Genomic DNA, 15,478 nt, shown 5'->3' with positions numbered 1-15,478 from the left:
ATTTCCTTCGGAATTTTCTCTGGAATTTCTTTCGGAATTTGCACTGGAATTTCCTTCAGAATTTCCACTGGAATTTCCTTCGTAATTCCCTCTGGAATTTCCGTTGGAATTTCCTTTGGAATTTCCTTCGGTATTTCCTCTAGAATTTCTTTCAGAATATTCTCTGGAATTTCCTTCGGAATTTGCAAAACTGAATTGGAAAGGTCACTGAGGCTCAATGCTTGATCTCTGAGATGAGTGCATCTGAAATCACGAAGTAGCAAGCGGATTTTGTATGAGACGAGGACTCCAAACTGGTTCAGCTTAGTGAAGTGTTGCATTCCGAATGAAAATCACGCAAAACATTTCAAAATGACCTTTCTAACAATGAGAGGCTTTCTAGAAAACTCTTTTGTTGTTAACTAATTTACCTTTAAATTTTTCGTCGAACATTACGCAAATATTATGTAGTAGTCCATACCATAATCTTTCGGTCTGTAGATATTAGGGTTTAAATTTATACAATGACACTATAATTAAGGAAAGTGAACGAGACTTTTGCGAGAAATCATGGTTTCAAACTATACGAAAAACATGCACCCTAAAGGAAAATGAGAGAAACTCCCTAATGAAATATGTAAACAGTGTCCTACGATGATGTCGCATATCAAATGGAACTAGAGGCGCATGAATTCAGAGGAATTTAAAGCCTCTCAAAAAAAATGAAGACAATGGCCTACGATAAAAAAAAAAGAGGTGTTAAAATACTATTGTGCTAAAAAAAGGATCAAATTCAAAATTTCTTGATTTTTTTTTTAATTTTCGGCAAACACAAATGGAAAATGACCCACCAGAATAACTTCGGACACAGGGACATCTGGCCACAAACTAGATACATCTACGAGTATACTGTCAGAATTGAAATTTTCAAAGTTATTGGATGAGTGACGAAAGCTTTAGTTCATTTAATTTCACTCATACCTGTACGGGTTAAGGTGAAGATGAATCGAAGCCACAAGTCTCAATATTTCGAGAGCACATCATCTGGAAAACCACAAAACCGCTTGAAAATTTTAGGCGATAAAGTTGGTTTGGAGCACCAGCAGATCACCAATTGACAAAATGTTTACTGTTGAGCGATGTTTGAATTTCTCAAAAATAAAACACGTCATTTACTCGATGCCTCAGATATTTCGGAATTCATACAGAAACTGCGCAGGTATCTCTTAAGGTGAAGATGAATCGAAGCCAAACCTCAAATTTTCCAGAGCACGGATCTGGAGAACCATACATCCGTTTAAGCTGAAAACTTAATCGATTGGTCACTCGCTGGTGGTGACCAATCGATTAAGTTTTCAGCTTAAACGGATGTTTGGTTCACCAGATCCGTGCTCTTGAAAATTTGAGGTTTGGCTTCGATTCATCTTCACCTTAAAGGCATTTTTCTAAGAGTGCTTCCAGAAATTACACAAAAAAATGATCGAGAATTATAGATGAAAATGTAGGGAATTTTATTGAGCTTTTTATTAAAAGTGTCTGATTTCTTGCGGATGTTTTGCGTGAATAGAATTCATGAGAATTCAAGAAAATATTGCTGAGGAGTAAGAACATAGACATGAACCATAGTAGAAATATACGTCGATCATCTTGAAAGTTTGCTGTAAGAAACGATGAGGAATTCACTGAGGGAATATATTTAAAACATACTTTATGATTTTTTTGGGCATTTCTGAAGAATCTGCAAGAAACTTGAAATAAAATCTCTGAAAAAATTTATGATATAACAACTTTAAATAATTCTGGAGGGATCTTTGAAGATATTTCCTGTGAAATCCCTGTATCAAAGAATCTCTTAATTATTTGCTGCAGAAAATATCCACGAAATCATTGAAAAAGTGCCGCGTTAATTCCTGGATCAAATAGGAATATTCGAACGCAGTAGTGAGTTAAAATATAGAAGGCGCTGTCCGAACCATTTGTAGTGTGCAGCAATAGTATACACCCAGTTTAATCTACAAAACAAACTCTAGTGGAATTGTATGGTATAGTATTAAATACGGTTTTTCATTTACTTGTACATTCAGGGAAACCTATCCCTATTTCACAATGTTTGCGTTTTTCCTTCCTCGAAGGAAATAATAAACTTATTATTGAAGACATTATTTGGTAAATGATGCACAATGGCTTTTAAAATAAAGTTTTAATAACAAATAGATTATGCGTCAATCACTTGGAATTGTGGTGTTATCGTATTGAATAAATAATTCCGAAAATTTCATTCATTATTCGCTCACATTAACGGGATGTCAGCATCCTTTCCAGCAAATTCAAATGCATGTGTTATGTGTATACTATGAGTGGCATCATATAAGTGCACCTTAATTGTTGCCATCCCGGGTTCACATTTTTCATTAAAGCCAGTTTTAATAACATCGGCTCATCTCCCACCGCGCTTTGGCAGGGATCGGAAAGCTGGATGTAATAAAATTTTTAATTGCATTCTCTCGTGCGTTAAAACAGCAGCTCAGCTAGATAGTGAAAATGTTCGCACGATAACAACCGTCACACAAAAAACATCAACCTTTAAAATTGGTCTTTCGCTTCTCTTTACTTACAGGTATCGCAGGAAATATTGAAATCCAAATCGGAATAAATCGGTATGTGGACTTTGAAGTTAGAAAGCAGAACTTAAAATGAGATTCTGTGAAGTCACTAGGCTGACAACAACATTGATGACGTGAAGAAATTCATCATTTTTAAACACCATTTGTATCCAGGACTGGTTCGTTATTAAAGTATAAAAATATTGGCTTTGTGTGGAACTGCGAAGTTGATGCGAATAAATTATTTCCACGTGGGAATGCAGAATCAGCAGCAGAAATGGAATCAGTCACATTTAGGAAAGCACGTTCCAACGCTCAACGTATTCAGGATGACATCGATTCAGGTAAATATCCTGCACCAGGGGTCAATGGGAACAAAAATAGAAAAGCTGGGCTGCTGATATGGTTGTTTGAAGTGGAATGAAGCAGTATCAATAATAGATTTTTAAGACGGGGTTGCAACTTTGCTATACTATTCGATGTAATTATCATTGAGCTTCATTTAGAAATTGATTTGTAAAAATAATAACCGCAAATCTTATTCAAAAATAATACATTCGCATAAATTTTAATGTTTTTTATAGACAAGCTCTAAAAACCAAATCTATAAGGTACAATTGTCGCTGAGAAAAAATGAAGGAACAAAAATTTAAAAACCTGCTTTGAAAAAGGAGAGGCACGATGCAATTTATGGTCGACCTTTGCCTTTTCTACGTTATATCCTCTCGAGTTAAGATCTATTTCATGTAAAACTCTGTGGAACTTTGTTTTAGAATGCCGACAATTTACTCAAAAGTAACAAAACAAGTATGCTGTTCCCACGTGAAATTTATGGGAATACTTTTTACATTTCTTTTTTCGTGCATACATTTGCGTAAAGAACTTGTTTTGATTATTGGGAGTACCATTCTATTTGGATTATATTATAGATGCACTCTGACTTTTTTAGGCAACGTGGAATGGAATTAAATACAAATGATGTAACCTACACCATCATAACTGATTATTAAGGTTTGCTGTCTCATTGTTGTTTCAACGTATTCAAATTTATTTGAATTAAGTCTAACAGTGTTATGATCTAACGATAGAAATATGTATAATTAATAGCAGCATTAGAAGGTCTTTAAGTTTCTGCAACTTTACGAAACAATTACCATCTAATTAGATACCTTATAACAATAGCGATCCACACTGTCGTTTATCTTTATTCCGGTCGTGAAAAGTGGTCCAATAAACAATCATAAAAAGAAGTGGAAGTGTATATCAAATCAGACCAAATTCATTCTGTGAAAAGCTGAAATCGTAAAAAGATAAATCCAGTCTGTTAATTTAGTCATTGTTGTAATGGACATCTATGGATTTTGGTTTCAACCTAAAAACACTTCCCATTTCAGATTTCAATCACCATACTCCAAATAACAAACCAAATATGAAGAAATACTTCCGCAAGAGCAATCTGGCTTCAGAACAGCCAGAACACTAAAAACGAAAATAGAGTTTTTGATTCATTACCCAGTTTGAAATGTATTTACTCCTTGAAGTAGACCGTCACTCCACATTTCCATCTCGTTTCCACTAACTTAATGGCCTTCCGCCTGGAACAAGTAAACAATCCAGACTTCTAAAACAATGCTCACGTCATCGTCGTACCATGTCGTCACAGTCTGAGATTTGATAATTAATAAACTCTGATTGCGCTGCGAACTTTGCACGCACGCACAAACGTAGCCGTCCACATTAGAAATCCGTAACGACTTGGCGCTTAATGTTCTTCACCTCGCCGGCTACAGCTGATGTTTACTGCTATGCAAATTAGTTATCTCACTTGATTAATCACCCCCTCAGATCCGTACCTGTTGACGGAATGCCAGCACACGACAAGGGTTCATTAGCAGGTTCATTAGGCACTGCCGTTTCTCGGGATGGAATAATCGATTGGCAGCGTTGGTTTGTGAAAGTCGTAAGTAGGTGTAGAAGGTTTAATTCATTCAAATCACATTCAACAGAACGCTCTACAATTTCCCAAAATTATAAACACATTAGCAGTCGATTGTGAGCGCTCTGATGAAATAAAAGTGGAAAACTGCTTTGGTGCGTATCGTGTTTGAATGCCTGAATCAACCAGTGGCTTCCAACTAGTTAAAATAATGCACAATCAGTAGAAAAGTATGCCTCAAAACTAAGAATCATCAACATTTGAAATCTGTAAATTTGAATGGTAAGTCACATTAATCTCAGAGCCAAGAAAACGTTAAGGTCAAACTCAATCACGGGTTTATTTTCCCGTAAAAAGAAAAATACCCAATTATTTTTTCATATTGACCTTTTCCTTGTTTGGATCCGTGCATTCGATTTTTCGTTGGACCCGTTAGCAAAAGCTAACGGTGGTAATCCTTCTTGGAAACTGTCACTAAACGTGGCAAGAATGGAATAAAGGATTTTTCTCCGGAATGCGCATTTTTTTCCAAGGTTGAAATGGATAATGTTGATAATTGCATCGAAATGAGCCATCAATTCGATGCTTCAGACAAATTTTCTGAGCATCAAATCTAAGCAGTCTCTGATTCAAGTAAGGAAACAAACAGTGCTTAGTCTTAGTCTTAGGTTTCCGTTGTTACTAATTTGGAGGATTTAGGCAGGAAATCTAGAACTCCATTAAAAGAACTTAACTTGTTTAAAGGGAGGCTTTCTTCCAAATCGCAAAGAAAGCAAACTGTCGCGTTTTTTCGGAAACTCTTAAAGATCACGAACTTCATCTAAACATCTTGAAGAGAAGAAGCACTTTTTACTTATTTCCTCAAACTTGAAGGAATTTCAAGTCACAACTGGGCCCAAACGAAACACGGCAAAATTTAAAAATAAAAAAACGTTCAGCTACTCGGCAAGCAACTTGAAAATTAGTATGGGAAAATGATTTATTTAGTATTGGGAAACGGATCTTTTCAAAATTAAATAGAAAATGGTACTTTAAGGACGTACTCAAAATTCTGTCTTTTCGTTAGAATACAATTTTCTAGTAGCTCTCCAAATAAACGAATTAAAATTTGGAAGCACCGAAAATTTTATAGGCGTGATTTTTCACTTTTTAATCTGGCATCACGGTGCATTTTATGTGGGAAAGTGGGTGGTAAAGCCGTCTTCCGCATCACCGCCCGCTGGATGGAGGTGCCAAGTAGTTGTTGAGACTAGTTTCACATCAATGTTAAATATTCTTGTGATTTTCACTAGATAGAATAACGGTGTCCTCAGCAAAGTTGTTACCTAGTTCAAGGACTACCCCTTGGTGAGCCTTTTCTTAGGAATTCAACTGCTTGGCGGAGCTAGTGAGTAAACAAATTCTAAAGATATATGCTTGTATTTCAAGCAGTGCTGTAAACATTCGACACTTTGCGCGACGTTCGTTTGGTTGCCATGGTCAGCAGTCACAGCACGAGTGTTAGAATGAACGTCGACAAACGCAAAAAAGTGTCAATTGAATGTCGTCTGATACGATGACATTTGCGTAAATCATAAATTTTGTATAGAATTCAGACATCGGATCATAAACAACATGAATAGTTTTATCTTGTCTGTTATGTCGAATGTGAGGCTATCGTGGTCAGTGGCATTCAATTGACATTTTTCTTTTTGACATTAATTCGATCGCTCGTGTTGTGAATGTTTAAAGGAAGCGCTGCCGAATATCAGCAAAAACGTGTGACTTCCGCTTACAACACTGTTCTCAAAATCCTAATTATTTAGATGGACGATTTTTTTTAACAAGTTTGTTCAGTTTGAATATGGTTGTAAATTGAACATTTTGGAATCCAAGATGGTGGCCTAGAAAATAAGATGGCAACTTCCGGTTCATAAAAATTATACTACTTCGCGTCGAAAAATGGGTTAAACATCATGCGAAGTTCGATTTTTGACTATATTCGCAGCGTCGTGACTCGCTTCGCTGTAGTGCGCATCTATGCCCTCCGCCGTGTGCATTATGCGCACAGTTGAGAATCGAGTTGCGAAGCTGCGAAGTTGGTTAAAAATCAAACTTCTCATGTTGGATAACCTATTTTTCGACGCGAATCAGTATAGTGTATCTCAAGATCCTGATCATTTAGAAGCATGATTTTTTTCCACAAGTTTGAATTGCACATTTTGGAATCCAATATGGTGGCCTAGAAAACAAGGTAGCGACTTCCGGTTCATGAAAATTATTGTATCTCAAGATCCTGATTATTTAGGCTGTGAACCGTTTCACCAGTTCGTTTAACTATTAGTTTGAGCTTTGACAGTCGAATAGTTATTTCAGAACAAAGTTGACAGATGATTAGTTATTCTCAAATTCACGGGAGCAGAAAATAACTTTCGAACTGTCAAGTTTAACCATGCTCCAGAGCAGGATTATTTCTAACTGGAGGGGAAATAACTATCGAGCTGTCAAATTTTAACTAAAAGTTAAACGAACTGATGAAACGGTTCATAGCCTTAGAAGCATGTTTTTTTTACAAGTTTATTCAGGTTAAAAATTACTTTCAATTGAATATTTTGGAAATCAATATGGTGGCCTAGAAAACAAGATGGCGAATTTCGGTCCATGAAAATAGTTGAAAAACTATGCATAATGGGTATTTTCAGAACGGGCTCGTTGAGAAGGTGTTGGAAATCGATGTGTTATGTTCCCGTAACGTTTTCAACCATATGTTGTATAAATATTGCATGATTTTCGTAAACTCAAAAGGAGATCCTGCTCTGATTGCGTCTTCGGCAAAATTGCTAACTAGCTCAAGAGATTCAAAATTTAAAAAAATTCTCAACTTGATGGCATGAGTGTTCTGTTCAACTGTCTAAAATGATGATAGCTTATAATCAACTGAACAACTCTCAGCGTGTGGGGCCTTCCTCAGCCGAGTGGTTAGAGTCCGCGGCTACAAAGCAAAGCCATGTTTGAGTTCGATTCCTGGTCGGTCCAGGATCTATTCGTAATGTTAATTTCCTTGACTTCCCTGGGCATAGAATGCCACCCACTTTCCTACATATAATGCCAGATTGAAAAGTGAAAAATCATGTGTATAAAATTTTCGAAGCTAAAAAATTTTATAACACGTTTATTTGAAGAGCTACTAGAAAGTTGCGTTCTACTGATTCATGCCCTAAATTATCAGCTAGGAACAGAATTTTTAGTACGTCCTTAGGGTACCTTTTTCTATTTAATTTTAAAAGAATCCGTTTCCCCATACTAATTAAATTATTTTCCCATACTAATTTTCAAGTCGCTTGCCGAGTAGCTAAACGATTTTTTTTAGAATTTTTAAACTTTGCAGTGTTTTATTTGGGTCCATTTGCTACCATTTGTGACTATGCGGTTTTTCGATTTCGAAAATTTGCCAAAATCGACACGGGCTATTGCCGCATGGATGATTGCACGACTTGCGGAGCTTCTCCTCATACTGAAGATATCTGTCCTGTGAAGGAAGATACCAAAAAGTTTGATTACGAGAATTGCGGGGGCAAGCATAAGTCTAACTTTTTGGGATTGCCCTTCGCGTAAACGAATCGTAGAGGCTGGTACCAACGGCAACGTTTTTCTAGCTGGAGATCTTCAGGTAAAATCTCCTACCATTCTCATTTTTCAGTTAACGATAGCTTGATTTTGATGCAAAATCACTCAATCAATTCAGACCGTAAAAAAATGATTCAGTCGCAAAACCCGTCTTAAACTCGTGAACCCCGAATGCTGTTGTTTACGTTAGAAAAGATTACTATAGTTGTAGCAGTACCATGAATTTGTAATTATAATTTGTAAATAAATAGCATTAGTAGCAAATGTAATGAACTTCACCATTGAACTACCCCTTGAAATCGACCGCTCAGTTTGAGTGAATATTAGCATAGAACTCAATGAACTCACTGAGCTCATTTACTCCACACCGCAGTCCATAAACTAAATGAGTTCCAACTAGCCTTCTGGCGCCAAACCTCAGCAGCCATACGAACTTTGTTGAAGCGACCATGTGACGATCCTCGGACATCGACCTGTCGAGATCGTATTGAAGAATCGTTGACCCGGCCTTTCCTATTCATAATCTTCGGGAGGGAAGCGATTTGGAAGATCTATCTTGGGGAAAGGGGATGCTTTCACCCGACGAATTTGGAACGTTGGTGTGCGTGAAAGCGAAGTCTTGACCTTCGCGAAATTAACTTCGTTAATTTCGCGTAATATCCGGTGACGAAGACCTTCACATCTCGCGCCTTATCTGAGGATCTTCAGACTTAGCTCGTTCACTTCGTTCAGGTCCGCGGAAGAGGCGAGAACGGTCCGAATTAGTTATCGCGCCGTGGTGTGTTCCAAAAGGTGAACTTAGAAAAAGTGTGAAAGTGCTTTGAGTTTACTTAATTAGATTTTCTTTCGTTTCCCTCGAATAGATTAGGTAGAGTTGCTAGCAGAAAGTGCGTAGTCGTGCGTTTATTGCGGTTTAAGTGCGAGTGTAGACTTGCGGATTAAGCGGTAAGACCTTTGTGCATAATGGTGCAGTGTACAGTGTTCAACACCCGCCATCAACCTTTTTTTTAATTAGATTTGTGGCACGTTGCGAGCCCGTCGCACCACCCCCATATCGTTAGAGACCGTTTTCGACCCCGCTTTCCTGCTGCGAATGAAGTCCCGGCGGTACACGTGGCCGGAGAGGGCAGCGTACGTTACTCCAGCGCCCTTGGCAGGGCGCCAAGCAACGAGGCCGGTTTCTACCGGCGAGGTTCTCAGCTCCGACGACGTTACGTCCGAGTGAGAAACAGTGAAGGAAAAAAGTTCCCCGACCGGATTCGATCCGGTGACCACCAGCGTGAGAGGCGAGGACCCTATCCACTAGACCACCGTCAGTGTCGATCGTTGGGAGACGGCCGTACCCCGTCGTTGAAGACCACAAATCTGCGTGGGATGCGCCGTTGAGAACGGCAGGCAAGATCATCGAGCGAGCGAGCGAGCGAGTAGCACCAAGAGTCGAGCACCGGAGAGGAGACCGCGTGTAGTACACGTGGTACTAATAGTCCAAGTCAGTAAACCGCAGATGCCCCCACGACAGTAGACAGCGTCCAAACCGTAAGTAGCATGCATGCTTTTTGATTCCCATGCGCATGGTGAGATTTGCCCCTAGCCTTAGCCAAATCAGCTAGTGTGGCCGCTGCAAATAGCCGTACCGTTTGGCCGCGCGTGAGCGCCGGTAGCAGGCTTTAAGTTTTGAATTTGAGTCGCTCATCGAAATGAACACCGCACCGCACAAGAATACCGCACGATATTAGATTTATAGTTAGCTAGCGTAAGAGGGAATGAATAGTAGATAGATAGGCCTATAAGCAAATGAACTCGATGTCGATAAAGAAGAATTGTAAATACAAATGTTGAAATGAAAAGTTGAATTAGTTGAATAAATGGGAGTTTGGGTTACACGATAGATCAACAGTTTTTGAACAGCATTTCGTATGAAAGAAATCTGAAGCGGTAAATGTAGAAGTATTTTCACACTTCGGTCGTTTTTTTTTGTAGTCTCTTTTGGAGTATTTTCTGGGAAGGTTGGTCCTGAATCCAACCAAGGATTTTTCTCTCATCGAACGTGGCTTGTTCGAAGTGTTTACTGGTGAAGTCTGCCCGTGATGATACCCCTCGCGACAATTGTCTAGTTACCGGCAGAGTTCGCTTTTTCTCACACAAATTTTCTGATTCGCACGACTTCACCGTCGTGAGGCATCTTGTTTCCCTAGGTCAGCCAACTCGTTTCCCGCCCAATAACTTTGGGAAAATCTTTAACCCTCCCCTGAAGGGTCTCAAAAGGTCGGGCAACCTCCAAAAACGGTTAGTGGTCTCCAATCGGAGTGGCGCATAAGCCACTTTAACTTACATCCGGGAAACTCGTAAGGCTGCCGGGTTACATAGTTGTACCAGACTAACAAGAAATTATTGCCGTGTATGAGTAAACTGTGGAAATACGAGACAATGAGTTAAAAAGGTGAGCCAAATCATTCATGATTCTTTGACTGCTGAGCTGCGTGACTGACAACTGACGTATGAAAAATCTCAAGCGTGAGTTATGAGAAATTGTATTTTTCACAACACTGATCATGCTCATTCACACGCTAATTTTCTTACGTCGGGTAGCCGTTCGAATCTTTCAATTTCGAATGGATCTGCTCATGCAAACTCGTATGTCGATTTTGTAGCTGGCAGTTACAAATCCTTCCCTTCAAATTGTCTATCTACGGATAACGGTTCTAATTGTTTTAAATCATATGGAAAACCCCTGCTGCAGGAAACTCCTATTCCATCACTCCACTAACGGATAACTCAAACAAAACATTATTAGAAAATGAAACGACTGTTCAAAACCACCACAATGGCTGAAGCAGTCCAAATATTGTATTTAAATACCGTCAAACGGGGTAACTTGCAACAGGGGTGAAACTTGCAACACTTCGACATGTAACCGAATTATCGTTTCGTTTAGCATTGAGTTTAATTTTTAAAATTTATTCCGCCATTTATTGACCTCAGGTATACAACAGAAGATTTTGGCAAGGGTTTGGGTATTGTTTGTTTTTTTCTTGGTTTGCTGGAGGTGAAAATCATATTAAACATTGAATTGCATGAAATTTATGCTGAAAAACGTTCCTCGTACCACAAAACCGGTAAAAATTTGTAATTCGAGGCATTTGCTAACAGTTACAGTACTTAGTGGTGTACTAATTGACAATATAAAAGTTTTGATAATTTGATGCTTAAACACTATAAAAATTCAAAAACCTTATTGACTACCCTTGTGGGGTAACTTGCAACAGCTATTTTGATCTCAATTGTTTGATATTTTTTGCCGTTTATAATCGAAAACACATGAAAAGGCAAAATTGAACATAAATTTGTTCAGTAACTTCAAAATTTTTGTACCGCAATTAATTTAATACACGTTTGGTACTAAATATTGAAAAATTTACATGAATCGCATTATTATTAGATTTAGATTTATTTTATTCATTAAAATAATGAAAAAAAATGAAAATCTGTGCTAAAACTAACTTGCAGATCTGCCATTGGGGACTTTCTGCATGAAGTATGCTAAAAGTTGTTTTAGAAATTAAGACCATTTTAAAATATACATATCAATATGTGATACGTCGCTTTGATTTGAATTTGTATAAACAATAAGTTATGTGAAGCATATCCTAAATTACAACTGTATTTGTAGAAAAGTTGCATCAAATCGTTTGAATGGTCTTTCTATTATTGTCAAGACTTATAATATGCTAGAATATCCCCGTGTGGACACCCTATGCAATACTAATGAAATTCAAATCAAATCAAATGAAATCAATCAAATTGGTTTAATACTCATAATTTAATCAATAATAATTAGTTTTGTTAGAGTACAGTAGCCGTTTCTAATTATCGTTATACTTTTATTGCATAAAGTTATTATATGATCATAATATCACGATATAAGTTAAGTTTTCAATAGTGTACTTCAGGAAGCACTGTGTGTTGCATGTTACCCCACATCAGGGGTAGCATAAAAAATGTATATTTTTCGTCTCTTCTGATCCCAGAAAACCAAATTCTGATAAAATTTATACCGCGTGGTATTCTTCACGAGGCGATTAGGATACTAGATGGTTTTTGTCTCATCGGAATCCTTAAATTTTTCATCCATATAGCTATAAAGTTGAAAATTGTTGCAAGTTACCTCGTTTGACGGTGCTTTAAATTGGAATGCTCGTTTTTTTAAGTGGTAAAGAAGACGAGCTGTTAAGTTTTTAACAGCTAATAATATACATGAAGCACTTATTACTGAAACTTATTTTGAACCTGGATTCAAATTCAAAAGAGATCCAACCTTTTTTGTTATCGTATTGATCGACTTGATGGGGCATGTGGGGAGTTGCTATCATCATTCATAGGCATATAAAATATCAACTTTGAAACTTTTTTTTTGACTAAATTTTTTGAAACTTTGGTTGTTTCTGTTTAAAACAACTTTTATGGCTGCCTATTTGCTTCTTCATGCACTGAATAGCAAGTTAATTCACTTCAAACTGACTTGCGGACTTGCGCAATTAGTCAAAAAAATTGTCACTGGTGTCTTTAATGTAAAATATCGCTCATGGAATAATTTGCAATGTAATGCCAACGGCAGAATTTAATTTGATAAGAGCTGTTCAGGATAGTTCTCAATTCAATACCCTGATAGCTTCACTAGTTTTTCCTCTTCTAGAAACCTTTCTACCATCGGTTTGATCTTAACAGACTCTAGCAATCTTTGTAGCCATCTAGTTACTCATATTGATTTTGATTCTGATCATGTCCCTGTTACATTTCAAATATCCCATGAACTTCCACATTCAATTATTTTTTAGTTGACTTGTTTACAGATGACACAGGCCTCTCCGCCAAAGGATTAAGCCTTCGTGTCATCTGTAGTAGATTGAAAACAAGTTTGGATATTTTTCTTTTATGCTTGCCAAAATGTGAGATTTTTCCTAATGCTTCCAAAATTCTACTTAAAATATTCTCACATAAACCAAAAGCTCTTAATTTGAAAACTTAAAGCAGACATGTTGTCACGATGGGAGGGTTTCCAATAAATTGCTCAGATGAAGCTAAGTTTCTTGGACTCATGCTAGGAAAACATGTATCTCTCAAATTAAAGGCATTTCAAATGTAACAAATATATAAAATGTCTTTATCCATTCATCAACAGAAAATCATACTTTGTTTTAATAACTAGCTTTTGATCTTCAAAAAAATTTTTGGCCAGCTATGTTGTATGATGTACCAATATGGACTAGCTGTTGTAATACCAGGAAAAAGCTCTGTAGAGGATACTACATGAAATGTTGAAAATGGATAAGCTCCCTGCTTGATGTAGTACAAATTATATAGAATATCCAATGGTTAAACATTGGATAAAATGTCGAATAAAATTAATAATAGTTTTAGACAAAAATCGTTGCAATCTTAAATTGCTACGAAAAATTGTTATATATCTTGGTTAAGTTTGTTTAAGGCGTTTTATTCTTTTCGCAGAAGAAATCAACTCACTTGTAAAAATTCTAAATTGCTACGGTAAATGAAATGTAATATATTGCTAAAACAATATATTTATTTCACCGAATTAGAATGAAAGTTTTGCCTAACATAGAACATCTGGAAATGAATTAAGTTCATGTTTGAAATGATACTAATAAAGACATTTAGAAAAAATATGATTAAATTCAAACGTTCCGAACAGCCGACAAATTAAAATTGAGAACCACCAACAAACCAAGTTGATGAACGGGTTGAAAATCGCTAAAATTTCCTAAGTCGCTTAGCGAAGCACGCAACATGTCAATTAGCAGAGCTTACCTAGAGAAAACAGTTGTACAAGCCCAATCGATAGCGATTATCGTTCGTTCTAACAAATATCTTCACTAAGCTCTTGTAATCTTCCTTTGACTAGTGCGAATGGGTTTCGCCACCTTGTAGCACTTGACTACCGACCCGGGCAAACTAAACTGTGTAAGCATTAATCTTTAATGAAAAGTTAACTAGCGTAGTCGTATTGCACTTTATCCCAACCATGTCAATGCTGACATAAGTAAGGAAGCACTTCTTCGATAGCACAAAAGAAGATGAGCCCGTGCTCCTTTACCTTCTGGTGAGCTAAACACGGTTGTTAGCAGGGGAATGTGGCTCAATACGCACTAATTCAGTAAAATAGCTTGACTCCTCTAATTTTTCTCTTACTTTTGGATGAAGTTCACCAATTTTTCACTTTTTGCCTTGGTCGGAGGCTTTTTCCATTCGAGTAGTGTTTGATCCGTTGAATCTGTTGCATGCTCCTTTGTGGGTGAGCGACGGAATTCAGATCGTGTCCGGTTCGCTTAGTAATCGCACTATCGGTATCGATCATTCGTGTATATGTTCACGTATTGATGTAAAAATATATCTCTATCGTTTACCAAAACGAATCCTTTCCCATATCCAAACTCCCAGTGTTTTCTTGTGGAAGTGCAGAGGACTCCTCGGCTTCCATAAAGCAAATAACACGTCAACATTTCCCTCCCATTCCCAAATTGACCTGCATTCGGACGCAGCCGACGCCGGTATTGTTTGCTATAATAATGAGAGCACCAGTACTTACACATTGAAGATGTTACTGATTCTGAGTAGCATCTGTTGGTTCCCTGTGTAAGTACAGCTGTTCTTGCAATAACGGAGTAGCAAGTGTGGGCGGTCAATCATGCTCATGCTCATGCTCATGGTCGGAAGTTTTTCCCATTCTTCTTCTTCTTTCTGGCCTTACGTCCCATCTGGGACAAAGCCTGCTTCTCAGCTTAGTGTTCTTATGAGCACTTCCACAGTTATTAACTGAGAGCTTTCTATGCCAATTGACCATTTTTGCATGTGTATATCGTATGGCAGGTACGAAGATACTCTATGCCCTGGGAAGTCGAGAAAATTTCCAACCCGAAAAGATCCTCGACCGGTGGGATTCGAACCCATGACCCTCAGCTTGGTCTTGCTGAATAGCTGCGCGTTTACCGCTACGGCTATCTGGACCCCGCTTTTCCCATTATTTTATTTATTAACACATAAGCGTTTGGATGCGACAGAGCAAAGTCATGGAGATCCTTGATTGTCGACTCTTTATTCTCCATACTGAAAAGCGTTCTACCTCAGTAATTTAGTCATTTGAAGTCACCCCATTTTTTAACTAATTTTTCGACGCAATTTAAACCCGTAAAATAGCTCAAGGGAAAAAAGTCACGAAGGTAGTTAGCAAATACTGTATAAATTACTGTTGGTACTTCAAATTACCTTAAAATGTGGATCTTATTACGAGAAAACGACACAAATCCTCACATTGGCATGTTGGTTCATTTTCCCCTAA

General features: G+C 37.6%; 1 protein-coding gene across 4 annotated transcripts in view; it reads left to right on the top strand.

Moving 5' to 3' along the window:
- LOC5571159 (adenylate cyclase type 2) overlaps positions 1-15,478 on the top strand; it is a 200,564-nt gene that overhangs the window by 35,071 nt on the left and 150,015 nt on the right. For all 4 annotated transcript variants that reach the window (XM_021854242.1, XM_021854241.1, XM_021854239.1 and 1 more), the window contains exon 3: positions 2,597-2,926. In XM_021854242.1, coding sequence (XP_021709934.1) covers positions 2,860-2,926 — 67 coding nt within the window. In that variant the 5' untranslated portion in view covers positions 2,597-2,859. The remainder of the gene's footprint in view (positions 1-2,596; positions 2,927-15,478) is intronic.

Source organism: Aedes aegypti, chromosome 3 (assembly GCF_002204515.2).
Source record: "Aedes aegypti strain LVP_AGWG chromosome 3, AaegL5.0 Primary Assembly, whole genome shotgun sequence".
NCBI lineage: Eukaryota > Metazoa > Arthropoda > Insecta > Diptera > Culicidae > Aedes > Aedes aegypti.
This window is presented reverse-complemented; position numbering and strand designations above follow the sequence as displayed.